Genomic DNA, 27,623 nt, shown 5'->3' on the forward strand with positions numbered 1-27,623 from the left:
GGTAAGGTTGCCAACACTGACTTTTGGTTGCAGCCTGTAAAGTACAGTATAGACTATACTAGAATATGCCTGCAAGAGACCGGACTAAGAAACAAAATGCTCAGATAGGGTTGCTTCACCTCATCTTTCTATCACCACAAATCAACTTTGATCAATGGTGTGGCTGTTTATGAAATCAGTTTGGACATTCATCGAAAGTGAACCTTCCCCCTGCTCCACTGCGCCTTCATTTTAATACTGCCCTTGAATCCCAGTTCCCCAAAGGACTTCACATAATTCTAGCTGCCACAAACGTAAGGTAGAATCTTCGCAGTTTTTCGCGGAGGAAGGGAGGAAACGCGCCCGTTGGCCTCTAGAGGCACGAGTGAGAAACTTCCAAAATGGCTGCCACAGAAAATCACACTCTTGGAGAGGCATAACTCGGCGGGAAGTCTGCTGCACGCGTTGGTTGGAGCGAGCCTGATCGCAAGGGTTAAAGGGGCGGAGCTTGCGGGAAACCCCCATTGGTTTGCTGATCCTATTATCACTGGGCGGGTGTGGCGTGCAACTTAAGTCCGCCCTTACCGGGAAATGACTACAATACTTTTCTTCAAGTGTCTTTATTGGCCACGAACGCACGGCCAATGACGATCAAAGCTAGGAAAGGAATGGCCCGCCTTCCGTGTGCAGTTGGACACATTTTTACTAATCCAGGCACGATTGGTCTATCTTCATTGCCTATCAGATTGTTCTGGTGTTTGACTGCTGATTGGTCGTGGGGTTCCATCATTCCGGAATCGGACAGCGCCCGATGACATGATCAAATAGAAGTTGGAAGAGCATGGTACTTCCCCATTGCTTGCCCTCTATTGTCAATCTGAAAGCGGGGCGGACTCGGCCCTCTTATATGACGGCAGCGCTCCAAGAAGTTTGCATACCGTTACGCAATAGGGTGGAGGTTCCTGTCAATCACGAAGTGGGGGGAGTTTGTAAGGCAGCTGTGGAGAGTCCGGGCGGCGGCGGCGGTCAGGGGAGCCGGGCGGAGCCGGCAGTCGGGTGAAACCGAACCGGTAAGGCAATTTGTGGAAGATTGGGGTTTTTTTTTTTTAAAAAAGGAGTGGGATACTTTCCCCCACCGAGGGTGCGAACATTTTAGAACTTTTGTGTGTGTGTGTGGGGGGGGGTGTTCAAAGTTAAAGGACTGAATCTTAAAAAAAAAAACTCTTGGGGTAAAGTTGGGTGTAGGGTGGGAAGGAATCGGAGAGGTGCTTGGGACGCATGCGCGAAGTGAATACAGTTGGCAGTGGGGTGGGGAAGGGTCTCAGTTAACGAAGTCGGGGGTGAATCTATACGGGGGGAGGGGTCCCTCGCGCTCGCGCAGCTTTGTTTTTTAGCTTTGGGACGGTTTGTGAAAAGAAAGGGGGGAAAGTCCACCCAACACACCCGGGTGGTTTCCGGCTCGATTCGGAAATCTCCATTTTAACATGATAAAAAGTGGTTTTCAAGGCGCTCTGAAAATTCCCTTCGAGGGAAGGTGGGAAGCCAAACCGTCCGTTTTTTGTCGTCGTCCCCCCCCCCCCCCTCGCGGCCTCCGCGTTTCTTTCCTCGGCTGCTTATCACAATGAAGTGACTTCGGCTGACAGACCCAGACCCCAAACCACTTGTTCGTTCATAATATTTGGCACTTCTCTTGGCGCTTTTGCTTCTTGGCGGTCGCAGATTTTCATAGACACTGTAGTGAAAATTATAGAAGAGCAGAAGGTTTTCATAGCTCCGTGTTTATTTATCCCGGTCACAAAGAGAGAGAGAGAGAGAAGTTTGTACATCACAGTTTTATTGTTAAATATAGGAAGCTTGGGAACTTTGGAAGCTTTGCGAAACGCATTTCCGCTTTCTTGTTAAAAAACAAATTCTTAAATATATGCAGAGTTTCGTTTTCTTTGTCCCAAGAACACTGAAATGTAAAAGGTTGTATGTTTTTTTTATGCCTCTTTGGACAATAACAAATAAAATGGTAAACACAAAAACTTGACCACTTCCACAATTGTTTTCGCTGGTTGAACATCAGAGAAGAGCCGAGAGCACGGATTTGATGGTAAATTTGGGGAAAAAAATGTAATTCAACTTTGCTAGCTAAGCCTTTTCATCTGTGAATATGAAGGATAGTTTATGAGAACATACACATCATTATAGTGATTACAATTGTAGAGTAAGTACAAGGACAATTTGGGAGTCAAATTTAATTGTAAAGTTGAATTTTGTGAAATAGATTCTATTGAAGTTTTGAAATGTGCTGCATATACAGTAGTGCAGTACATTATTTCTCTAATCAGTTTTCTTTGAGCTACATGTAAAGATTTGATTTTGTGTGTATGTGTGTATACAGTATATGTCTGTGTGTGTATATATATATATCACATGTTTTTCAATATACCAGGGTGATCCAACAGAAAACACACACACACACACACACACATATATATATGTTTTTTTCCCATTGGATCACCCTGGTATATTGAAGGAATGTCACAGCCCCAGGATCAAATCCCAGTAAGCCTGAAGATGACGAGTGGGACCTCGTCGAAACGTCGCCAGAAATTTCCAAATCCTACACGAGAAGAAACCCGAATATACCAAGACCATCATACCTGTACCCGTGAAAATCTAGGAAAACAAATTGTGTGTGTGTGTGTGTGTGTGTGTATATATGTATATATACATATATGTTTTCGTAGATTTTCACGGGTACAGGTATGACGGTCTTGGTATATTCGGGTTTCTTCCCGTGTAGGATTTGGAAATTTCTGGCGACGTTTCGACGAGGTCTCACTCGTCATCTTCAAGCTGGTGTTTCTGTCCTTGTTCTCAGGCGAACACTGCAAGTTCCAACTACAGTACTCAGGATATCACGCCTAATCTACAACCATTAACTAATCAGCATACCTCAGCTACATCAACGACTCCAATTGTTACCCCACTGACTCACCAGGAAGTTTCTACACAGCAGGCAATTGCTGAGCCATCAAACCACACCCAGCCACCAGTATTTATAGAAGGAAGGCAGCTCAGGTCTCGCAGTGTTCGCCTGAGAACAAGGACAGAAACACCAGCCTGAAGATGAAGAGTGAGACCTCGTCGAAACGTTGGCAGAAATTTCCAAATCCTACACGGGAAGAAACCCGAATATACCAAGACCGTCATATATATACACCAGCCTGAAGATGACGAGTGAGACCTTCTCGAAACGTCGCCAGAAATTTCCAAATCCTACACGGGAAGAAACCCGAATATATTGTTCTGAGTTCGGGTTTTGCCCTGTGTAATATTTTGCATGTCTATATATTACACAGGGCAAAACCCGAACTCAGAACAATCTACATACATATACCCGTGAAAATCTACGAAAACAAATATATACAGTGTGTGTGTGTGTGTATATATATATATATATATACATACATACATATATACACACACACATACATACTGTAGATATATATATATATACAGTATACATAATGAATACATGCATATACAGTACTGTATACACATACACACACACATATTTATATATACACAAAGAGAGAGAGAGATACCTGCATTATGTATTATTATGAGGATTATGAATGATTCTGTTAATAGATTGGTAGATTTTTGTATTTGCTTTTGATAATGTTTTTTATGTATGGATCTTGTCTTTTATGGCAACCCTTATAACAATTCCCATTTAAGCAATATCTGTAGTATTGGTAGAGAAATTCAGTGTGCAAGGTCCTGTTTTCCCAAACTTCTGCTTTTCCCACTGGAAAAAAAAATAGTGACACATCCACATAGAAGTGCAAAATGTTCCAGCTTCTCTTTTTATTCCCCCTTATCTAACATTTCTTTTTTAAGTCAGAGGTGAGCGAAAGTCAGTCGGGATTTGTTAATTTTCTGGAAGATTTGTGGCACAGTAGATCAGCAAACAATTGATTGATTGATTTAAACATTCCAGGAAAAACTGCCTGTTATCAATTGCATTAGGAGTTGTTTAATTTTGAAATAAAATACATTAACACATTTAAAAACTTGGGTGCAAACTTATTTTGATACTGAATACTGATTCCTCATCTCAGCATGTGCTTGGAGGGATTTACAGTTGTATTGAATTTATTGAATTGTTTTTATTTACTCATTAGTTTGTTTGAAAAGTTCTGAGATCCAGCAATTTCAGTTTCAATGTATTTCAGCTATTATTCATTAAAAGCAACGAACTAAATAAATTCTATCAAATGAGATGAGGCATTGTGTGATACTTTACTCATAGTGTTTATGATCAAGTGTTTATTACTTATCCAGTATTCTGGCTAGAACCAGGGATAAATTGGAATTCAATAGTAATCTCGGGCTGCAAATTGTTAAATCCTGCTCATGCTTCTCTTAATTTCCTTACTAAACTTTCATCTACGGCAGTGATGGCGAATCTTTTTTGGCTCGGGTGCCCAAAGGGTGCAGGTGATAGCATGCATGCGCCCATAATACAATGCCCTCCCCCTGTACATGCACACAACCCCTCCCCCGCTCATGTACATAGGCCTCACTGAAGCATCCGGTAGGCCTGTTGAACTGTTTTTTGCTCTCCCCAGGGTTCAAGAAAGCCTCCTGAAGCCTGGGGATGGCAAAAAATGGTCCAACAGGCCAATTGGAAGTTTGGAAACAGAAATGGAGCTTCCCTACTACTTACCTTCAAATAGTTGCAACATTGGACACCTTGCACGCCTTGGCCCATTTCTTCTGCAGCCGGCAAAGCTTTCCTGAAGGTTTGTGTAGCCGATAGCAGAGCTCCAGATCTAGAGTTCTGTTATAAACTGCAGAGGCCTTTCCAGAAGGCCTCTCTAGCTGATAACTGAGCTCCAGATTGATCCAGAGCTCTGTTATCATCTACACATGCCTTCAGAAAAGCCTTGCAGAAGAAATGGGCCGAGATTTGAGAGGCCTGGCTGCAACTGTCCAAAGACAGAGAAGTCACTGAAGACCTCTGGCAGCAAAAAGGGGGGTGACACACCCAAGTGAACTTCCGGTTAGCCTGTTTTTCATATTTTCCAGGCTTCAGGAGGCCTTCCTGAAGCCTGGGGAGAGTGAAAACAGCTGAAAAGAAGGCTGAAAAGTAGCTGGCCAGCATGCACAGCTGGCCAACTAGAGCTGACAAAGGGCAACATCTTGTGTACTCTCAGATATGGTTTGGCATGCCACTTATGCCATGCATGCCATAGGTTCACCATCACTGATCTACAGTATTCTTTATTTGTGTAATTCAGGGACAGTTACTGTATTGCACAATGGACAATAACACTTGTCAACCTTATATCTTAATTGTTCTTCAAATATGGAGATATTTATATCCAGCCATTTATTGATTCCTTAGTTCTAGAGATAAATGTATCTTTTTTAAATCTTAATTTTTAAAATATTTTTTTTACATCAGAAATCATCCTTTGTCAAGTATGAATAGTATTAATTTTGATACATTGTGTATCAAATGTATTACTGTCACCTTGAATGGTGTGTTGAATATTTAAGTTTTCTTAGATCACTGGGATAATGCTCATTTTTATCGTAGGTTCAAAAGGTGCTTTTCGAAAGGCAACAGAGCTTTCTTGACTTTTTCTTTCCCTTGAAAATGTTTCATTTCTCATCCAAGACCTTCTTCAGTTCTGGATGAGAAGTAAAACATTTTCAAGGAAAACCAAAAAAATCCACTTGCCTTTTTAAAAACAACTTTGGGACAATCATGACTTGGATATTTGAGAATCTCCATAGACATTAGGGTAAATGGGTACTATCTGGCTCTTTTTAAATATACACATATATAAATAATATAAGAAAGGAGATTCTAGAGTAAAATAAGAACAAATTCTGCCTACCAGCATCCATCTGGCTAGGAAAGGTGTATTAGCCTTGCAAAGCTCCATTTGAAAAGCTGGGAGGTGCTACATTTGGTGTATAAGACACAGTCAGGTTTTCACTCTCTTTTAGGGGGTGAAAGGTGTGTCTTATACTCTAAAAAATACGGTAATTCCCTTATAGTAGAATTTGGGGGCTAGTTTTGGTGACTAAAAATAGGAAATATTTTTAGCGCTCTCACCCTGTGTGACAGGCTTGACACTGCTTAATTAAATCATAATAAAATTGTTTGCCAACTTGCTGAGTCACTTGAGGATGTTTGTTGACTCTAATCATATACTAGATGAGAACAACATAGCTTAATTTTAGAGTTTGTTAATTGGAACTGTGTTTGATGATTGCAGACTGCCACCAAAGAGAGGTTAACATTGATTGCTCTTATGGAGAATTCTCTAGCATATGAACTCTTTTCAGGATTCATGTGGAATTGAATTTGATCACTTGGTTCTGGCCTTAAAATCTTTTAACAAGCATTTAATGTACCTGTTGGTCAAGCAAATTATATTCTCTTATCATCTGAGTATATGAGAAAAGATTGTTTAGAACTCCTGATATTGGTGTAACTTTCCTAGTTTTAAATATGTTTATCCTCGTATTCAAAGCATTTACCGGTACTCACTGTTCAGTTCCTTTCTTACTAACTTGAGCTATGTTATAAAAATATTATCATCTTTAAAAACAGAATGTAAGTTTCCAAAAACGTTAGACTTGGCAATGCCAGATTTCAGAAGTGGGCAAATGAAAAATATTCCTGCAAAAAAAAAAAAAAAGCTTCTGTTTTGCACCTAATGAGTCATACTGTAGAAAATACCAATTAACTCATTCAGTTCTTTTTCCATAAGCATTGTTAATATGACATTTGCTGATGTTGTGTATTACTTATTTAATTTGCATTTTAATGCAAATTAAAATTTAAATACACTTTTAAAAATAAATAAAGTATAGTAAAAGCTTATTTCAGTCTTATTGTAAATCAAGGTTTGGCCCTCTGGTTATTGTTGAATTGCAGTTGATATCAGTCACCTACCAGCAGGGCCAATAGTTATACAGTAGTCCTTGACTTACTACTGCAATTGGGGCAAGACTTTCCATTGCTAAGCAAGGCTGGTGTTAAATAAGTCATGCCTGATTGTACAACTTTTTTTCCCCATGATTAAGTGAGTCACTGTAAATCACATGATGAATCCAGCTTCCCCCATAACTTTGCTATCAAAAGGCCACTTGGAAGATGGGAAATGGTGATTACATGAACACAGGATGCTGCAACTGTTGTAAATATATGTTGGTTGCCAAGCACTAACATTTTGATCACTTGACTATAGAGATGCTGTAATAGTATGAAGTGCAAGGACCAGTTCTAAGTTACTTTTTTCATTGCTGTTTGCAGTTTCATTGCAGTTGCTAAATGAATGATATCACCTGTATCTGATTGGATTTGTACAGTATCTGATGTCCCATAGTTTCGCTTGACATATTCTGATCACAGATACGCAGAACCAAATTTCCCCAGGCATCATTGAACTCCAGGTTTCCAAGAATAGAATGGAACAAACTGTTCCAGACCCAAACAGGGTCTGTTCTGGGTCCTATTCTTTTTAATATGTTTGTGAGTGACATAGGGGAAGGTTTGGTAGGGAAGGTTTGCCTATTTGCCAATGACTCTAAAGTGTGCAATAGGGTTGATATTCCTGGAGGCGTCTGTAATATGGTAAATGATTTAGCTTTATTAGTTAAATGGTCAAAGCAATGGAAACTGCAGTTTAATGTTTCCAAATGTAAAATAATGCACTTGGGGGAAAGGAATCCTCAATCTGAGTATTGTATTGGCAGTTCTGTGTTAGCAAAAACCTCAGAATAAAAGGATTTAGAGGTAGTGATTTCTGACAGTCTCAAAATGGGTGAACAGTGCAGTCAGGCAGTAGGGAAAGCAAGTAGGATGCTTGGCTGCATAGCTAGAGGTATAACAAGCAGGAAGAGGGAGATTATAATCCTGCTATATAGAGTGCTGGTGAGACCACATTTGGAATACTGTGTTCAGTTCTGGGGACCTCACCTACAAAAAGATATTGACAAAATTGAACAGGTCCAAAGATGGGCTACAAGAATGGTGGAAGGTCTTAAGCATAAAACGTATCAGGAAAGACTTAATGAACTCAATTTGTATAGTATGGAGGACAGAAGGAAAAGGGGGGACATGATCAAAACATTTAAATATGTTAAAGGGTTAAATAAGGTCCAGGAGGGAAGTGTTTTTAATAGGAAAGTGAACACAAGAACAAGGGGACACAATCTGAAGTTAGTTGGGGGGAAAATAAAAGCAACATGAGAAAATATTATTTTATTGAAAGAGTAGTAGATCCTTGGAACAAACTTCCAGCAGACGTGGTAGATAAATCCACAGTAACTGAATTTAAACATGCCTGGGATAAACATACAGTATATCCAACCTAAGATAAAATACAGAAAATAGTATAAGGGCAGGCTAGATGGATCATGAGGTCTTTTTCTGCCATCTGTCTTCTATGTTTCTACGTTATTTTATATTAAGGTAGCAATAGTTAAATTAAGTAAAAGCAGATGCACACAGTTGGAGCCTATATACTGTACTTGCTAAACTGCTTCACCAATCTTACTAAACCATGGATTGTTTAATAATGCTTTTAAATAAGTCACTATTGGCTGGGTTTGCATAATATATGCTATAATACTTTATACACAATCATTTTAAGCCATGCTAACATCTAAGAACACACATCATCATGACATTGATTGCCAGTAAGCTTGCAGGGCCAATTCTGGTACCTGGCTATTATATTTGTTGGCATTGTATGGCGATCTAATTATCAAGCCTTCTTGGGATCTAGTAGTGAGAGCCTACTGGATAAAACTGTCCAGTCCAGTCACTTAGAGGAAGCCTGTTGACAGTATCTGCCCATAGAAGAAATCTATGGAAGTGGAATAGGCAGCAGGTCTTCTCTGTATCAAGCATCCGAGTCTACGGAGAGGGGCGGCATACAAATTTAATAAATAAATAAATAAACCTTTAGAACTTTAGAACTTTCCTCCTGAGGCCATTTATCCGGCCCACAGGTGAGTGACAGGACAACAGGATGCATCCGCATTCTGTGCTCCTGGCCACTGTTCCCTCTAGCAGCTAGGGGAGCTGGGCATTGGAGTTGGGTGGGGAGCGGCAAGGAAAGTGTGGGGAAGTCTTGCACCTGCGAAGGTTCCCCCATAAATGTGGCAGAGCTCCCCATTCCACTACCAGCCTGCCATGCGGGTGGGGGGAGGGAGGCTGAGCACTCTGCCGCAAACTTCAAAGAGGCTCGGCACCGGCCCATCTGCAGCAGGCGGTGTCAGGGGCCGCAGCAGCTCCCTCTCCTTCCCCACCGCCCGTGTCTATTGCTGGCGCTTCCCGTCAATGCAGGGATTGCACCCAGAGGAGGCGGTGAGTCTCTGTGCCCGCTTGCTGAGGCACCTCCACATCCAAAGCCAGAGCAACAGCGGCGAGAATGTCCCCCTCGATTTCATCTAACCCAAGGTAAAGGAAGGCCTGCCAAAAGCCGAGCTGGGCACAACACACACACATACACGCACACACCCGTCTCCTCCTCCTCTTTGAGTTGCCGGCTCCAGTTTTCTGAATGGGGATTGAATGGGAGTCTGGGGTCGGAGGATGGAGGCTTGTCGGGCGAGTCCTCCGCGGGGAGAGAAGAGGGAGGGTGAAAGAGGGAAAAGAGAGAGAGAGAAGTGGAGAGAAAGAAAGAAAAGGGAAAAAGAGGGAGGGAAAGAAGTGGAGAGGAAGGAAGGAGGGAGGGAAGGAAGGGGGAGAGAGAAAGGGAGGGAGGAAGAGAGACAGCAAGAGAGATCGTGAGAAAGAGAGAGAGCAAGAGAGAAAGAAAGAAAGAGAGCAAGAGAGAGAGAAAGAGAAAGAAAGAGAGAGAGCGAGTGAGAGAGAGAAAGCAAGAGAGAAAAAAGGAGAGGAGGGAAGGAAGGAGAAATGGAGGGAAAAGGAAGGAAAGAAGGAAGGAAGGAAGAAATGGAGGGAACAAGGAAGGAAGGAAGAATGAAAGGAATGGATGAATGAAGGACTTTTTGGGGGGGGGTGGGTTGTAATTTTTTTTAATTTTTTCTCTCAACATACATTCAAACAATACAGTGTACCATCTTATTTTCCATGAATAAAATGTGCTATTTTGTTAGTAACTAATATCAATCATCAAAAAAGTTGCAAAAGTTTTTTTTTCTAATGTTGTCATCCAGGTACATAATTCTCTTAATTAAATTCCCTCCTTAATGTTCCTTCAAAAAGTACAACACCAATTATATTTCTAACTTATTAAGCATTATGCCAAAGTGCTTCTTTCTTTATACATTTTTCTATAAACCAAGAAAACCTTGTATAGCCAATCAGATGTTAACAAAAGAAAATTAAAAACAAAACATAAACATATATGAATTTCAGACTCCCCCCCCTCTAAATAGTACGTTCCCATTTTGTTTTTTACTTTAAAATAAGGCATGTGCAGTGTGCATAGGGATTTGTTCATAGTTTTTTTTTTATAGTCCGATCCTGCAAGAGTCCGAGGGACAGTGAATTGGCCCTCTGTGTAAAAAGTTTGGGGACCCCTGCTTTAGTTGGTGCAGAAAGTGGCACCATAGGTAGTAAAATGGTGCCAGTTAAGCAGTATGTGTAGCACCACTATTCTGTAAGCTGCATTGGTTGTCAGAATGCTTCCTGATGCAATTCAAGGTAGTATTGTCACTTTTAAAGACATTAAGTTTGGCTCAGGTTAAAGAACTCCCCAGTTCTTTCGGAATAGAGAAGTTGGGCATGCTTTGGATCCCATTATCTACATAATGTTGGTTAGTGGAGCCTACAAGATGTACTATAGCTCTTCTGCCACAGTTCCCACCCTATGGGACATTTCCCTTCTTCAGATCAGGGTGGCACCATGTCTGCTGGCCTTTCACAAGTCTTTAAAGTTCTGACTCGGGGCCTGAGGTGTGTTCAGGGATCTGTTTCTTGCTTATATTAGTGATTATTGTATGATATATTCTGCTTTGTATTTTATTTTTTGGGATTATTATAATAGTTTTTACTTTGTTCACTGTTCATAGGTACTTGTTAATTGGGGCAACCATACAGATTGAATGGATTAATAAATAGTGGCTTATTGCAATAATATTTTATTTAGTTATTATTAATTAGACTTCTATGCCACCCTTCTCTTTTATTAAATCCTATTAGTCCTCAGCTTACAATCACAATGGAGCCCAAAATTAATGGTGATGAGGGAGATAGTTCTTCAGTGAATTTTGCCCCACGTTGCAACCTGTCTTGCCACAGTTAAGTGAATTACTGCAGATGTCAAATTAGTGACCGGCTGTTAAGTAAACCTGGCTTCCCCATTGACACAAAAGAGGACGACAGGACCCCAGGACTCTGCCCCAACTGTCACAAATAGCAACCAATTACCAAGTATTTGAATTTTGATCATGTTACCATGAGGATGCTGCAACGGTTTTAAGTGTGAAAAACGATCATGCGAGTATTTCCGGTGCCATCGTAACTTCAAATAGTCACTAAATGAAATGCTATAAATTGAGGTCTACCTGGACCTGAAACAAAATGTAACTCATAGATGCATAATTTGTTAGATTACTTTTACGTACTTTAACTGCTTTCAGGACAATGCTTATTTCAGCATATGTTGCATAGAACATTATGTACAAATGTAGTTTTCACTTGCAATGGTACTAGCATAAGAAATTCCAGCAGTGAGGTATCACCAGTATGCTGATGGTAGCCAGTTATACATTTCCACCCCATGCCAATTCAGTGAAGCGGTGGATGTGATGTGCCAGTGCCTGGAGGCTATGCGAGTCTGGATGGGGGCCAACAGGCTCAAGCTCAACCCAGAGAAGGCCAAGTGGCTGTGGGCATTTCCTCCTAAGGATCTGTCTATTTGATCTGTCCGACCATCGTCCTGGGGGGAGAAACTTTAACCCCCTCAGATAGGGTTCTCAACTTGGGTGTCCTCCTGGATCCACAGCTGAACCTAGAACATCTTTCGGCTGTGGTCAGGGGGATCTTTGCCCAGGTTCGCCTGGTATACCAGCTGCGACCCTATTTAGACCCAGAGGCTCTGCGGACAGTCACTCAGGTTCTCATCACCTTCCATCTTGATTATTGCAATGTGCTCTACATGGGGCTACCCTTGAAAAGTGTTCGGAGATTAGAAATAGTCCAGAATGCAGCCGCGCGAGTTGTCACCCACATAACACCTATACTCCGCAAGCTGTACTGGCTCCCTATTAGTCTCTGGGCACAATTCAAGGTGTTGGTTATTACCTATAAAGCCCTATATGGCTCAGGGCCAGATTATTTATGTGACCGTCTCCTGCCACATATCTCCCAGAGACCAATTAGAGCACACAGAATTGGCCTCCTCCAGATCCCATCAGCTAAACATTTCAGGTTGGCAGGACCGCGGGGAAGGGCCTTCTCTGTGGCTGCCCCAGCTCTATCGAACCAACTACCCCCTGAGGTCTGTACGGCCCCCACCCTGCTGGTTTTTCGTAAGGCCACGAAGATCTGGCTATGCCTGGGGGCTCTAAATCAACCGCTAGCTTGTCCATGTATATGAATTGGTATAAATGAGTAGTATGTGTATTGTTTTAACCCTGCTGTTCTGTTTAGAAAAACTCCCTAATCTTCTGTTCCGGGTCACATACGACTCGGACCGAAAACCCTTCATTTGAAGTGGGAAATGAGAAAAGTAAATCTTATTGGTTTATTTTGCTGATATAATGCATGCCCCCCCCGTTTCTGTGAAATAGTCTTCACTTTATGGATAGTTTTGCTAGCAAAATGCATTCTATTTTGCTAAAGTTGGTGTAGGATTTGTAGCTTGAACATTTCTGAACATAATGATATGAAAATTGAACTGGAAAAATTGATGCATATTGGTTTATTTTGCACATAAAGTTATTTCAATTTATATAAAAATTATGCTGTTAATTTCAAACTTACATACTTTTTTTTAGTAAAATGGATTTCTTTCATAAAATTAGTTCTCTGGCTACAATGTGGTTGATTTTCAAAAGGATATTCCAAATATTTCTAGCCAAATATGTATAAAAAGTGACAATAATGGCACACAGCAAGGCCGAGGGGGGGGGGCTTTTGTGGCAAAAATAAACCAATAAGAACCATTTTTTTCAGTTCATTTATATTTTTCTTATGTTCAGGATTGTTCAATTTAGTATATCAAACCTTTTGGGGGGAAATTCCTTAGGGATTTGTAGCCTTAAAAAATATAAATTGACACGAAATTCAGAAAGGATGGGGGGGAGGGGCTTTTTGATCAAAATAAAAATATAAGTCTCAATTTTTCCAGTTCAATTTTCATATCATTATGTTCATAAATGTTCAAACTAGTTTTCCAGTTGAAAAAGTTTTCAAAAAGATCAAATTCAAGTACCTAAAAAAATTCTTTTTGGTCCGGTCATATACAAACAGAAACAGACTCGAAGTGATGATTTTTTTTTTTGCCCAGAAAACAATTAGCCACCACCCCAAAAATATTTTTTTGATGATCAGCATTGTTAAATTGAGTAAATGAATGCCTAAGATTTTAAAGAACATTTCGGATTTGGAGCATAAAAAAATAAAAAGTGAAAATGGTTGCAAGCAGCCGAGGGGGGGGGGGGGCTTATTTCTGATGTAAAAAAACCAGTAAGAATCATTTTTTTCAGTTCCTTTATATTTTTCTTATATTCAGAAATGTTCAAGCTACCAATCCCACTTTCACAAAAATGGGAGGGGGCATGCATTATATCAGCAAAATAAACCAATAAGAATTACTTTTTTCATTTCAATTTTCATATCATTGTGTGCAGAAATGTTCAGACTACTTTCCAAGTGAAAAAAGTTTTCACATTGACCAAACATAAGCACTTCAAATGAAGAGTTTTCGGTCCAGGTTGTATGTGACCCGGGAACATAAGATTAGGGAGTTTTTGTTTTTCAGCAAGAAAGAAACCCCCCACCCCCCAAAAAAAATTCTCATAGAGAGAACCCCTGAAATGATGAAAAGTCATGAAATTTCAAGTTTCAGATATGCAGGGAAAATGTTTTACAGGGGACTCAAACTTGGTTTCGGGTCACATACGACCCGAACAGAACAGCAGGGTACTTTTTAAAGTTATAAATTGGATTTTAGAAATGGCTCGGATTTTTTCCCCTTATTTCTTTTTATTATTGTTATTATAATTTTATACTGTTGTGAGTCTCCCTGAGTCCTTCGGGATTGGGCGGCATATAAGTCTAAATAAGTAAGTAAGTAAGTAAATAATTTCTAACTTATTCCATCTCAGATGTCTGGAATTTCAGACTTCTTCCCCCCCCCCCCCCTCTAAATAGCACATTTACCTAATCCCAAATTTAAAAATTATTTCAACCCATCTAACATTTAGCCAATTAAAAAAAATATTTTCCCAGTTGCATTGAGAATCACCTCCTTGGCACAACATTTTTAAAAAAAGACTTTTAATAACAGTTAAAATGAAATTTGAAGCATTTGAAATTTAATGTTTTAGTTTAATTATTATATATTTAGTATAAATATATAAACTGGGGTTTAAATTTTATTTTATTTTATTTTATGTACACAAAAAACATTACATAACATACAAACATCCAAGAGTAGGAATCTTAAGTCCCATTTTGATTATAGCTCAAGATCAGTTCACAAAATGTTGTATATCTATAATATAAATATTTTCAGATATATTTTTAATTTATATTCTGTACTTGTTTCTTCTATGTATATCTACTTTCTGATCAATTTTTTGTATGTGTCATATATCTTTTTTATGGATTTCTTTACTATCTATTCTCTCTTCCGTTTCTATATACATTTATAGGTATTTGTTTGTTTGTTTGTTTGTTTGATTTTTATGCCGCCCTTCTCCTTAGACTCAGGGCGGCTTACAACATGTTAGCAATAGCACTTCTTAACAGAGCCAGCCTATTACCCCCACAATCCGGGTCCTCATTTTACCCACCATGGAAGGCTGAGTCAACCTTGAGCCGATTATAAGATTTGAACCGCTGACCTTCAGATCTACAGTCATCTTCAGTGGCCTGCAGTACAGCACTCTACCTGCTGCGCCACCCCGGCTCTTTATGTTCATATATGTTCATCTAACAAATTAATATTTACACTTTTCATAAATTGTATTCTAATATAGGTTCAGAAAATAGTTTGGGTAATGTGTTTTCTTAGTTTTTTAATGAGTTTTATTGTCCTTTTAAATATTTGCTATTACATAAAAAATCTCTAATTATGTAAAATTATTCATATTGTAAGTTTGTTATTTATTTGTGTGTAATTGATTGTAAAATTTGTATTAATTTCTACTTTCTTATTTGTTTGTTCCATTTTTGGGGGGGGTTTTCCCCCAAATTTATCATGTATATTTTTTTATATCTCCTTTCATTTCTCCCTTCTTGATTTTAATTTCTGTGTTCAACTTTCATCTTTTTATGGTTATTTGTTATATTTTCCTGTGTGTTATGGATTCTTGCATATTTGCTATAGTTTCTTTTATGTTTTGCTGCATTAACTGTATGCTCTGAATATTGATTATTGAACTTGTTTTATCAGTTCCTAACATTGTCTCAATCAATCTTTGTCCAGGGGGTGCAGATGAAATTACAGCTGGATTTAATGTTTTCTTTACTATTTTTGTTATTATATGTTACTTATAATACACTACACACATTTTTATCAGTCACTCTAGTTTGTTTTAATTTCTAATTCTTAACTTGTCTTACTGATACTATATAAAAACTTGTAGTATAATATTTTTCTATGATTTTAACTAATTTATTATAACTAAATTGATAAAATAGTTTTCTTGTAACAAACCACCTTAATTATATTTGGAAAGATCTATAATGTATTTGAAGGAGTATATAGAAGAAATAAAAAGAGAAGATCTAGTAAAACATAATATTTATTCGTCTTTTTTTGTCAGTTAATGTGAATCAGAATCCTATTACTGTACTTGCAACAAAAAATTTGCTTAGTCACCTATCAAAATTACTGTCTTTTCCATTATATATAACAGTTAGTTTAAATTGTCTTTCTTCTAGTCAAATGCTCCTTCCCTTTTGCAAATAAAAATTGTCTTTTAAATCTTTAGGTCTAAAGAAAAAAGTCCAATATCAAATTTATTCCCAAGTCCAGTTCTGTAGATTTCTTTTGCTTTCTCACTAAGCTGTTTGAAATCCACTTTCTTCAATGGCTTCTCCGTACTGAAGGAGCGGGTCCAGCAGTCACATGGGGGTTGCTCATGTCCAATCCGGTGGAACTGAGCCTAGTGTTAAAAAAGCTTGCCGGATCCGCCCCTTCCCCAGAATTCGCTCAGTTCGCATATCCTGCGGTTGTATTGTGATAGCTCGTTCAACATTCTAACACCTTCCCTTCGATCTTTTCCTTCAAAAGTAGTAAGAATTGTTTTACCATTATTATTTACTTGCACGGATAGCGCCAGCCGTTTGAGGCTCGGCTTTTTTCCTTTGGAGAAGTTGCGGTTTCGTTTTCCCCCGGCGGTTTTGCCGTGTACGATTCCCGCGGCCGCTTGTGGATTCCTTTAATCCTTTGGCCTGGAGGTCTCGGTGCAAGTATTGATTTATTTATTCATTATTGTAATATGATTAAAGGGCTTTAATATACCTCCTGCGGAGTGAGACGCCTTTCTAGTCTCCTGGACTTAGTCGATCGCTTCCCCTTTTAAAAATCCTATCTCGGAGCGATTTTTCGGCGCGAAGGCCTTCGCGCCCATTTTTAAATTTAGGCCTCTCGTGTTGGCCTTCTGCCAGCCGCGTAGGCCTCAGTCCACCGCGTGGATCCCGGAGCGGGCCTTGGGACGCCCAGGCTTAATTCTCCACCGGCTAAGCCTCCAACCAGAGTGCCTTGGTTTACTTAATTAAAAAGTTTAGGGAGGCTGGGCCCCGCTGGATCTGGGGACACGAACTCTGGGTTTGCCCAGATTGCCCTCAAGTCTCAGCAGCTTCGAGGCCTCGAAGCAGGATCCATTCCTCTTGGGAAGTACTTGAAATTCTTCTCCTTAATTATTCAGTTATTGGCTCAGCCTTGTCTTCTGTTAATTGTCAGACTATGGCTACTTTTCCCAAGAGAGGCACAACTAAAGGTCCCAGAGAGGCCAGGCCTACAGGCGATGAAATTACTAGTATCCCCCAGGCCTCTTCCTCCTCTTCTCCAGGGGCCCGCCCCTCGACCAAGGTCACCAGGGCCGAGAAGAGAAGGGACCTAGCCCTACAAAGAATCCATGATAAATCAGCAAAACGTTTGAAAGTACAGGCCCAAGTACTCAGTAGTCAAGACCCCCCAGAGGCTTCTAGTCTACCTCCTTCTGGGGTCCCTGTGTTATCTCTGGATGAGCCTAACCTAGACAGACCCCAACCTAATCTATGGGGCATAGGTCCAGAGGAACCAGATATTATTGAAGATTCCCCCCAGCCAGGATCCTCCCAGGCCTTTAGGGATTCTTCTGCCATTCCTGCTGATATTTCTAGTTTACCTCCTGAGTTCCAATCTATTTTTTCTGTGTTGTCCAAGGCCATTGATGCCAAACTCTCCTCCATCAATGAGCTTTCCGTACTTCCTCCTCCTCCTCGTCCCTCCCGCCCCTTGGGTTCCTCCCCAGCGGTTAGAGCTCCTATTCAGGAGGATTCAGATTCCTCTCAGGACGAATATGAGGATTTGGAGGATGATGAGGATCCCTTTCAAGGCCTCTCAGATGATGAGGAATCCCAAATAAAGGTTCCTTCTCCAATTACTATTTTTTCTTCTCAATTGTTCAAATCTCTCCTCCTCAAAGCTAGAATTTCTACGGGATTAGCGGCCCAGGAGAAACAAGCCTCTACTTCCACTGATCCCCCGGAGGAGAACTTACCTTACTTCACAGAGGAACAGGAGGATAACGAGGTAATTCCTATGCCTAAATTGTTTAAAGATGCCTTACTTAAACAGTGGGATTTCCCAGCCTCTGGCCTTAATCCCTCCACCAAGGACAGAAAATTGTACAAACTTTCCTCTTCCTATGAAGAGCTCCTCTCCTTTCCTAAACCGGATGAACCTGTCAAGATCCTTCACTCGGCAGCGGCTGTGCCAGGCGAAGCAGAGGAAGTCCTCCGCCCAGAGGACAAGCGGATTGAACAAATGCTCAAAAGAGGATTCACCGCAGATTCCTGGGCCATTAAAAGTTCTGCAGCAGCTTCCTTTTTCTCCAGAGCCATGCTTCTGTGGCTTCGCCAACTACAACAGCATATTCCTCCCGATGACTTGAGAGGTCAACAAGACTTCAACAAGGTCTTTGCAGCTGCCCAGTACGTGGCTGATGCCACCTTGCAATCTACTAGATTTTCTGCTAAGTCTATTGCAGCTTCTACAACGGCAAGAAGACTCCTATGGATTCGCCCTTGGCAAGCGGGAGTACGCCAGAAGTGGCAGTTATCCCAGGGTCCCTTAAAGCGCGATCTTCTTTTCGGTGATCTTCTGGATCCACTCCTCACGGAAACCACGGACAAGAAGAAAGTCTTGGGCCCAACCACCAAAAAGGCTACCAAAATGCAGTCCTTTCGTCGCCCAGGGCGCCAGCCAGATCAAGCGGCTTCCTATCAGAGATCTCCAGGTCAGTATTCCCCCCGCTTTCGTTCCCAAGGTAGGAACTCCAGGGGCAGAGGTTTTCGCTTCCAAAGGGGAGCGTCCTCTAACAGGGCTTCAAAAAAACCTAGATGGTAATTTTTCCTCAATTCCCATAGGGGGTCGCCTAGCCCATTTCGCCTCTAATTGGCGTCTCACCTCCAAGGACCCCTGGGTCATTGACACCGTTCAAACAGGCCTTCTGTTAGAATTTGTTTCTCCTCCCCCGAAACGTTTTATTTCCTGCCCTTCTCCCAGGTCATCCTCAGATTGTAACCGTATGGAGGAGGCCATTTCTCATTTATTGTCAATCAGAGCCATTCAACCGGTCCCTTCCGGTCAGAAGGGCCTAGGATTTTACTCCATCCTATTTATGGTGCCAAAGCCCTCCGGAGGTTGGAGAGCTATTTTGGATTTAAAGAAGCTGAACCTATTCATCAAATATAGGAAGTTTAAGATGCACTCCTTATCTTCTATTTTGGCCGCCATCCACACGGGAGATTTCATGGTCTCTTTAGACCTCACTGAGGCCTACCTTCACATTCCTATAGCCAAGTGCCACAGAAAGTTTTTACGTTTCTCCTTTCAAGGTAGGCATTTCCAGTATAGGGCAATGCCATTTGGCCTTTCCTCGGCCCCTCGGGTCTTTACAAAGCTCTTGGGGTCCCTGGCGGCCTATATCCGGGCGTCTCCCATCCACATTTTATGTTATCTTGATGATATTTTGATTCATGGGAACTCCCTAGAGAAAGTGATTTCAGACCTGTCTGTCACCATGTCAGTCCTTCAGGACCATGGATTTTCCATCAACTTTGATAAAAGTCATCTCCAACCTTCCACATCCATTTTACACCTGGGTTCCATTATTAATTCAGAATCCTCCCAGGTTTTTCTCTCTCCCGAGAGAAAATTCAGTATAGGGGAGTTAATTTCCAACATTTTATCCAAACCTTCAGTATCCATAGTAACTCTGTCTTCCCTTTTGGGGAAGATGGTGTCATGCATAGGCATCATTCCCTGGGCTCGCCTTCATGCTAGGGAACTTCAGTGGCTCCTATTACCCTTTCAGAGATCGGGGCACAGCAACTCAAATCGTCGCATTGTCATTCCACCAAGTGTTCGCAGATCCTTCAAGTGGTGGAAGTCTCCGGCCATGGACAAAGGATCCCCGTTCAGGTGCCCGGATCAATTTGTCATCACCACAGATGCCAGTCTATCGGGATGGGGCGCCCACGCCCAGGGGATGATAGCCCAGGGCACGTGGTCCCCGGAGGAAGCTTCCAGGCCAATCAATTGGCTAGAATTAAGAGCCGTTTCTCTGGCTCTGAAACATTTCTCTCCTCGCATTCCCAACCGGCACGTTCTCATTCTCACCGACAACATTGCCACAAAAAGCCATATCTGCAGACAGGGGGGCACGAGATCCAAGGCTCTCATGAGGGAGGCCCTCAAGTTAGGCCTTTGGGCGGAAAAACATCTTCGGTCGCTCCTAGCCGACCACATCTCGGGGAGCCTCAACGTCCAGGCGGATTGGCTATCTCGAGCAACGATAGACCCAGGAGAGTGGAACCTCCATCAGGACCTGTTCCATCAGATCTGCCTCAGATTCGGCCTACCTATTCTGGATCTCTTCGCGACCAATGCGAACGCCCAACTCCCTCGCTTCTTTTCCAGATTTCCATCCCCGGGAGCGGAAGCAATCAATGCCCTCCGGAGCCCATGGCCGCCAGGCCTACTTTACGCCTTTCCTCCAATTCCAATTCTCCCGGACGTGATTCACAAGGTCCTCACCGAGAGGGCCCGATTGATCTTAATCGCCCCTCATTGGCCCCGCCGACCCTGGTTCGCGGATCTCCAACAGCTGTCCGTTCAGGACCCCTGGCGACTCCCCGTTTCGGGGGATATGCTGCGGCAGGGGGCCTCATTCCATCCAGACCCGGAGTGGTTCCACCTCACCGCCTGGCTGTTATCAGGAGAGACTTAGAACTGCGTGGTCATGACCCCGATACAGCGGAGGTCATTTTAAAGGCCAGAAGGAGTTCGACCAATCGAATCTACGACCACACGTGGTCCAAGTTTCACCAGTGGTGCCTACAGGAAGGCCTCTCCCCTCTGTGCATTCCCATACACAGAATCATCTCCTTCCTTATGCAAGGCTTCCATAAAGGACTTTCTACCAGCACCCTCCGGCGTCATCTGGCAGCCATTTCATCTGTCCTAGGGGGCCCCCGTAGACAGCCTCTCCGATCCTTTCCAGAGGTTCAGGAATTTCTCAAGGGCATAGCCAACCTCAGACCTTCCAAGGTCCACAGGTATCCATCTTGGGATTTGCCTCGGGTTCTCCATTCCCTCACGCAGGCACCATACGAACCCCTAAAATCAGCGTCCCTAAGGTACTTATCCTTTAAGGTAGCATTCCTGGTGGCTATTACCTCTGCTCGACGCATTTCGGAGCTGGCTGCCCTCTCAATCAGGCAGGACCTTTGTCAGTTCCATCAGGACAAGGTAGTCTTGCGACTGGACCCTACCTTCTTACCCAAGGTCAGTTCCATGTTCCACAGAACTCAGGATATTGTCCTACCTTCCTTCTGCCTCCAACGAGACCATCCCTTGGCAATTAGATGGCACACTCTGGATCTTATTAGAGCGCTGAGAATCTATATCCAACGCACAGGACCCTTTCGGAGGTCAGAAGCACTGTTTATAGCCTATCACCCCAGAGTCATGGGGACCAAAGTGTCTTCAACAGTAATAGGCCGTTGGATCAGAGGGACTATATCTAAGGCCTATGAATCGGCCTCCCTCTCAGTTCCAAGGAACATCACAGCGCATTCCACCAGAAGCGCAGCCACCTCGGCCGCTTGGGCGACTCAAGCCCCGTTGGAGGAGGTCTGCAAAGCAGCCACTTGGGCCTCGCCAAATTCCTTCATCAGGCACTACAAGATTGATGCTTACGCTTCAGCGGACGCTGCCTTCGGCAGAAGGGTACTCCAATCCGTTATCTCACACGATAGCAATCTAATCCCACCCTAGGGACCATCTATTGGGTATGTCCCATGTGACTGCTGGACCCGCTCCTTCAGTACGGAGAATAGGCGTTGATTGCTTACCTGAACGCCTCTTCTCGTACGGTGAGCGGGTACAGCAGTCACTTCCCGCCCTTGTATGTGTCTTCCTTACCTTTCTATAATCCTTTTTTCCTCTAACAATAAGAGTTGAACACTACAGAGCTTCACAGCTGAGCCTAGTCTATGGATTCGCGAATTCTGGGGAAGGGGCGGATCCGGCAAGCTTTTTTAACACTAGGCTCAGTTCCACCGGATTGGACATGAGCAACCCCCATGTGACTGCTGTACCCGCTCACCGTACGAGAAGAGGCGTTCAGGTAAGCAATCAACGCCTATTCTCTTCTGGAAGTGTGACACTTTCACTTCTTAGTTCCTCCTTCCTTAGTGCTTAGTTCCATTTCTCATAATATTTAATGTTTAAAACCACAGATCTTCTAATTTCCCAGTAGAAGAATGCATAACAAAGTTTATAACAAAAAGAAATCCATAGTAATTCCTCTCACTGATTTTATTTTGACTTCTCCGTTGTCGTTTCTCTTCCTTCGCATTTGTGTATTGTTCTGGTCTGACTGCCTGCTTCAAGAATACAATCTTTACAGGCTTGTAATTTTCAAAATAACACTTTTTTACTTACTTTCTTCCACATTGCAATTCGTCTGTATACATCTCCGGCATGCAAAATGCATTCCAAACTCACAGGCAAAACTACAGAGTCATAATTCTTTCTAAATGAACAGACTGTTGACTTCAAACATCTCCTTATCTCTGGCTCAGGGTCACGCTACTTAAAAACAGTTTTATCATGCAATATAAAGACTCACATCTCCGAAGAAATGGCAAAAGCCTCCATCTTGTCTATTCTACTTTGCCAAAAAAGCATCCATCTTTTCTGGTAAATTCCAGATGTGAGGTAATTAATTAATATACACACTCAGAATAGCATTTCAAAACCTCTTTCCCCCAAATTTGTCCCTTCTTTTCTCTGACCTTCTGAATTTGGCACTTAACTAATGACTATCCTCTATACCCCCATTATCTGAAGAAGTACTACTATGCATACTATCGTCCGATGGATTTTCTATTGTTCTTATCACCACTATCCTCCTCCACATCTCTTAAATCAGCTTCTCCACATCTCTTAATTGACAGCTTCTTTGTCTTCGTCCTCCTCTGAATCTGACATTTCCAAAGGCTGACAGGGAACGCTCGCAACATGACTATGTTCTTATTTAAATTTCAGCTTCAGTCTCAGATAATGCCGCTTACTCATTTTTAGAGTCTTGTTCTTAGAGCACAATTTAATTCTTTGTTGTCATTCTCACCAAGTTTCACAGGTTTTGACAATTTAGTTTGTTCTGATCTTCACCGTCTTCTGCTTCCTGCTGTGTGTCTGTCTTCACTCTGGACCTATCAAATGAGGCAAGTTTCCTCCAGAAGGCTTGGGGTGGGGGTGGTTGATCCTGAGTGAACCGCTCAGTCTCCCAAGTGTCCCCCCACAAATCTGTAGATCTCTTTAGGATTTCTGATGCTCCAAATGGGCACCTGACTGCAGAAATTTATGCTTTGGGCCCAGAGCCCATACTCATAGCATGTACCGCTAGGAAGCAGAAGACAGGTTGCAGTTGATGTTCTGGTTCCACACGTATCCAGGCATTCCTTGAAATTCTGGACCGGAATTTTTATAGCTGGTTGTTAAGAAAGATGCTGTTGATTTTATGACTTTTTTTCCCCCTGGGCTTGATTTTTCAACCGTTTTTGTTCTGGTTGTAACAGTTGGTTGGAAACAGCTTAGAATTTGGTATAAGATTGGAACTATATAAATATTTTCAATAAATATGAGGATCCAAAAAGTTTGAAATGAAGATTGCACTTTAGTCCCTGTAGCATGATAGGGGTTTTTTTTAAGATAAAGCCATCTGAAAATAAAATCAAGTGGGACAATATTTAACATTTATTTTAAAAAGTACACCAAGAGCCATGCAATCAGTTGCTGAAAATTTTTCTTCTTTTAGTAGAGATGGCTGCCATACGCAAGAAACTTGTCATTGTGGGAGATGGAGCTTGTGGAAAGACCTGCCTCCTTATTGTCTTCAGCAAGGACCAATTCCCAGAAGTCTATGTCCCTACTGTGTTTGAGAACTATGTGGCTGACATTGAAGTGGATGGAAAACAGGTAATTTGCTGATTTTCAAGACTCATCTAATCCTATAGGAGTATGAAATTTAAAACGGTGCTGATGGAAAAAGGTGTTTGTAAGATACATTTGCATTCTGTATATATGCAAAAGCAATAATAAATTCTTTAATTCTGTAGGGTATGTTTTGGATTGCATGAAATGTCTGCTGAAATAAATTATCAGTCTGCTTTTTACCTATTGTTTTGAGCACTGGACCAGGCAGTATTCACATCTGAGATTAAATATACATTCTCTGTTCTGATTGGTGATTAACATCTCCAATTTGTTCTGTCTGCTTAAGAACAGGAATTAAAATTAGTGTTGAAGAATTGAAATAGGTAAAAATAAAATACGCCTGCATTTTTTTTCCTGGTTGAAGTCAGTTAATACTCTGTGCTTTGATTCTGAGCCGTTTCACTGAACATTCTAAGGATACAACAGTGTGAGCAATTGGTTTATTTCAGAATGTACTCTTAAGACCAGAGGTCTTCAAACTTGGCAACTGTATCTGGATAAGAGCTATGCTGGCTGGAGAATTCTGGGTCTCTAAGTTCACAAGTCTTAAAGTTGCCAATTTGGGGACCTTGCTTAAGACCATATCTCTAAAGTTTGCCAACTTTGTACTTGTACAGGTAGAACTTGCTCTGTGGGATACAGCTGGACAAGAAGACTATGACCGCCTGAGACCCCTCTCTTATCCAGATACAGATGTTATCCTCATGTGCTTCTCCATTGACAGCCCTGACAGTTTAGGTGAGTCTTTAAACTTCCGTTTTGTGTAGCGTAAGAATATTTAAATTGGGAGGTGAGGCTGAAAATTCTGTTCTCCTTCTGAGTAGTATGTTGAGATCCACACTCCAAAAATTGGAGTCATGGAAAATGGTAGGTCAGATCAGGAAACCCTCCTTCCCTTCATTTTTTATTTAATTAAAAATGGTGTACAATTAATGTGATGGCCCCATGTGTAAATAATACTTTATTAGTTATGCTAAATATTATTTTATTTATTAAATATTTATATTTCCGAGGATTGTCTATTCCTGGCACAGGGGAAAAATGGAGCCCACAGATTTTCTGTTTACCCTTTTTCCTTTATCTGTTGAGAAATACTAATATATTTATGGTATCTGTTCTTGAACAATACTGTCAATGTAATAGGATATGATTGTGCCATTTACTATATTTCTCTACAGCCATACTGTTACTTAAACTGTAATTTCTTCCTTTTCTGAGAATTTCAGTAATGTTCTAGGAAGGGAAAAGGTCTTTACATTTCTTCTAAGCAGTAGTTAAATTGCAAATGCTTCTCAGAAATTGACTCTGGGACCACTTTGGAATAAAAATGCTGTTCCATGTGCTGTTAGTATAACCACAATGTCTTTATATATTAATAGGAGTTTGATCTTATTAAAATCACGCTATTACTGCAAGATTACAGGTAGTTGTAAACAGTTCATAGATTTTCTGTCCCAATTGTCCTTGGAGAGGAGCGGCATAAAAGTCCAATAAATAAATAAATAAATAAATTGTAATGTTGTCTTATAACCAAATTTCTCAGTGAATTGGAGCCTCTCATGAAAAGATGTTTAGATCATTTATGTTCTCTTCCTATACAGAGAACATCCCTGAGAAGTGGACTCCAGAGGTCAAGCACTTCTGTCCCAATGTGCCTATCATCTTGGTAGGAAACAAGAAGGATTTGCGTAATGATGAACACACACGTCGGGAGTTAGCCAAGATGAAGCAGGTGAAGTTAATAGTCTTAACGTTCCTTTCTGGATCTACTGTTGTCATTGGAATGGGAATGCTTGGGAGCATGTTAAGAGAGAGAGAATGCTAGAGATCCTTATTTAAGAGAAAAGTTACTTGTAGAAGCCCATCATTCTTATTGCTGGAGTTTTGCTGTGAGTGTTACTTATATCCTTCCTCAGTATGAAGTCCAGGAGACCTCACTTGTCTTTTTTTTTCATTTAGGAACCAGTGAAGCCAGAGGAGGGCAGGGATATGGCCAACAGGATTAGTGCTTTTGGCTACCTGGAATGTTCTGCCAAAACAAAAGATGGAGTCCGGGAAGTGTTTGAGATGGCAACCCGAGCTGCCCTACAAGCCAAACGTGGGCGCAAGAAGACCTCGTGCCAATTGCTCTAAAGCCTCCCCAGCCTGCCTTCCCTGCCTGCCAGCCAAGTCATTGAGCTGTTAGCTTCCAGGCTTTCCTTCCTTCTGAATAGTGTGCTGAAGGCAGGACTGGCATGTCTCTTCAGAGGGGAATCCTGCTAGAGCTGGGCAGGGGTTCTTCTGGAGCATGTGGCAACTAACTATGGAGATGGGTTTTCTCAATCTGTCCCAGGCTGTTTCCATCACTCTGCAGGGGTGGCATTTTCCCCTTCCATTACAAAAACCTGACCCTTCCGCAGACGGTCAGAAGGTGTTGGCCTTGGATGGGTCAGTGGGAGAGCTCCTTGTCCTTCTATGCCTGCTTGCTCCTAGCAGTCTTGCCTCTTTCGTTAGTAGCCCACGGCACTACATTGTCCTTGGCAATTCTTTTAGAGAAGACTTCTCCTGCAAAGTGTGAAAGCTGCTTGCTTTAGACATCTGAACGTCCAGTCCCAGAGAGTTTTCCCCTAGAGCAAAATGGACTGTTGATTTGTCAAATAAGTCAGTCATTTGGAAGGTAGGGAATGCCTCCAGCACAGCAGTCAACGGTTCAGTTACTGTGGCAGATACATTGATTTCCTTGGTTGCCTTTTCTGCTGTTCAGGGTGTAGACAACTTACTTTGGACCATGTCCCTTTCCCCAAGGAAAAAGACCAATGAAAAAGCCATCTAATTTAAGATTTTATTCTGAGGGGCGCGCCCAATTAAAACGGCATGGGCTCCTCTACTTTTTACTTCTACCTTGTACTCTGAATAATTTTTAAAAAAATGAAATATTTAATTTCTTGACAGGAGAGCAGGGAGCTCTTTCAATCTGCTCAGGAGATTGGCTCTTCTGGCTTGGCTCCTTACTAACGTATCTACCTTTGTAAGCAGAGGTGCTATGGGCCAGCTTTCTGGACCTCCTGTGGCTGAAATAGTCACAGCCACAGCTCCCAAGTGCAAAGGACCCTAAGTCTGTTGCTTCTGTCTCTTTGTGCTCCTTCACTCCTGCTGCTGCTGCCTCCTTCTCTTCCCACCCCAACCCCCCACTCACTGCGTTGCCACCGGGATGTATGATTTTTGTGTTTGATTTGTATTCACATGTTTAAAAAGTGGTTGTTACTTTTCAAAATGTACTTGAAAGACAAATCTGTAATAAATTTGTAGCCATGTTTAGTATAAGTGAGGTTGCGCTTCTTACCACTTTACATATTTGCTGTTGTAAGGGAGCCCTTTGCTGTGTAGCCAAGAAAGATGGAAGTTGCTAGGTCACAGGATAGTTCACTAGGGGGTACATTTCAAGAAAATCAAGTGAATGGCATGGAATAACTTATGTCCTCACAGCATTTCTTATCCCCGCTATTAGAAATAGGGCAAATACTGTACTTAAAAATGAAGTATTGGAACATACGCAAATCCAGTGAGAAGCACAATTTGTCTCAGATTCTGGCTACAAACAATCCTGATAACCAAACTTTTTCCTGAGTCCATATAGTTTCAGTAATATCCATAAAAGCACCTGTCCTCTTAAATGGACAGGAGTGAAGAGTGGCAGTCTAAACAATGGTTCAATTCTCAATA

General features: G+C 41.7%; 1 protein-coding gene across 2 annotated transcripts; it reads left to right on the forward strand.

The window, feature by feature from the left end:
* Positions 1–618: 618 nt before the first annotated feature.
* LOC139161688 (transforming protein RhoA) lies at positions 619–27,224 on the forward strand. 2 transcript variants are annotated; one of them, XM_070741156.1, is made up of 5 exons: positions 619–1,049; positions 23,746–23,903; positions 24,539–24,659; positions 25,523–25,653; positions 25,881–27,224. In XM_070741156.1, exons 2-5 carry the CDS (start codon positions 23,748–23,750, stop codon positions 26,052–26,054), a joined length of 582 nt encoding a protein of 193 aa, XP_070597257.1. In that variant the 5' UTR covers positions 619–1,049; positions 23,746–23,747; the 3' UTR covers positions 26,055–27,224. The 2 variants fall into 2 exon arrangements, with proteins under 2 accessions (XP_070597257.1, XP_070597256.1); XM_070741155.1 differs by having other exon boundaries at positions 768–1,049; positions 23,743–23,903.
* The last annotated feature ends 399 nt before the right edge of the window (positions 27,225–27,623 follow it).

Source organism: Erythrolamprus reginae, chromosome 2 (assembly GCF_031021105.1).
Source record: "Erythrolamprus reginae isolate rEryReg1 chromosome 2, rEryReg1.hap1, whole genome shotgun sequence".
Classification (NCBI taxonomy): Eukaryota; Metazoa; Chordata; class Lepidosauria; order Squamata; family Dipsadidae; genus Erythrolamprus; species Erythrolamprus reginae.

Bases quoted from the DNA above. Each gene is read 5' to 3' on its own strand.
- LOC139161688 (XM_070741156.1), top strand. From the start codon at position 23,748: ATGGCTGCCATACGCAAGAAACTTGTCATTGTGGGAGATGGAGCTTGT. The intron at 23,904-24,538 runs GTAATTTGCTGA...GTACTTGTACAG, and splicing joins TTGAAGTGGATGGAAAACAG to GTAGAACTTGCTCTGTGGGA. The intron at 24,660-25,522 runs GTGAGTCTTTAA...CTTCCTATACAG, and splicing joins TGACAGCCCTGACAGTTTAG to AGAACATCCCTGAGAAGTGG.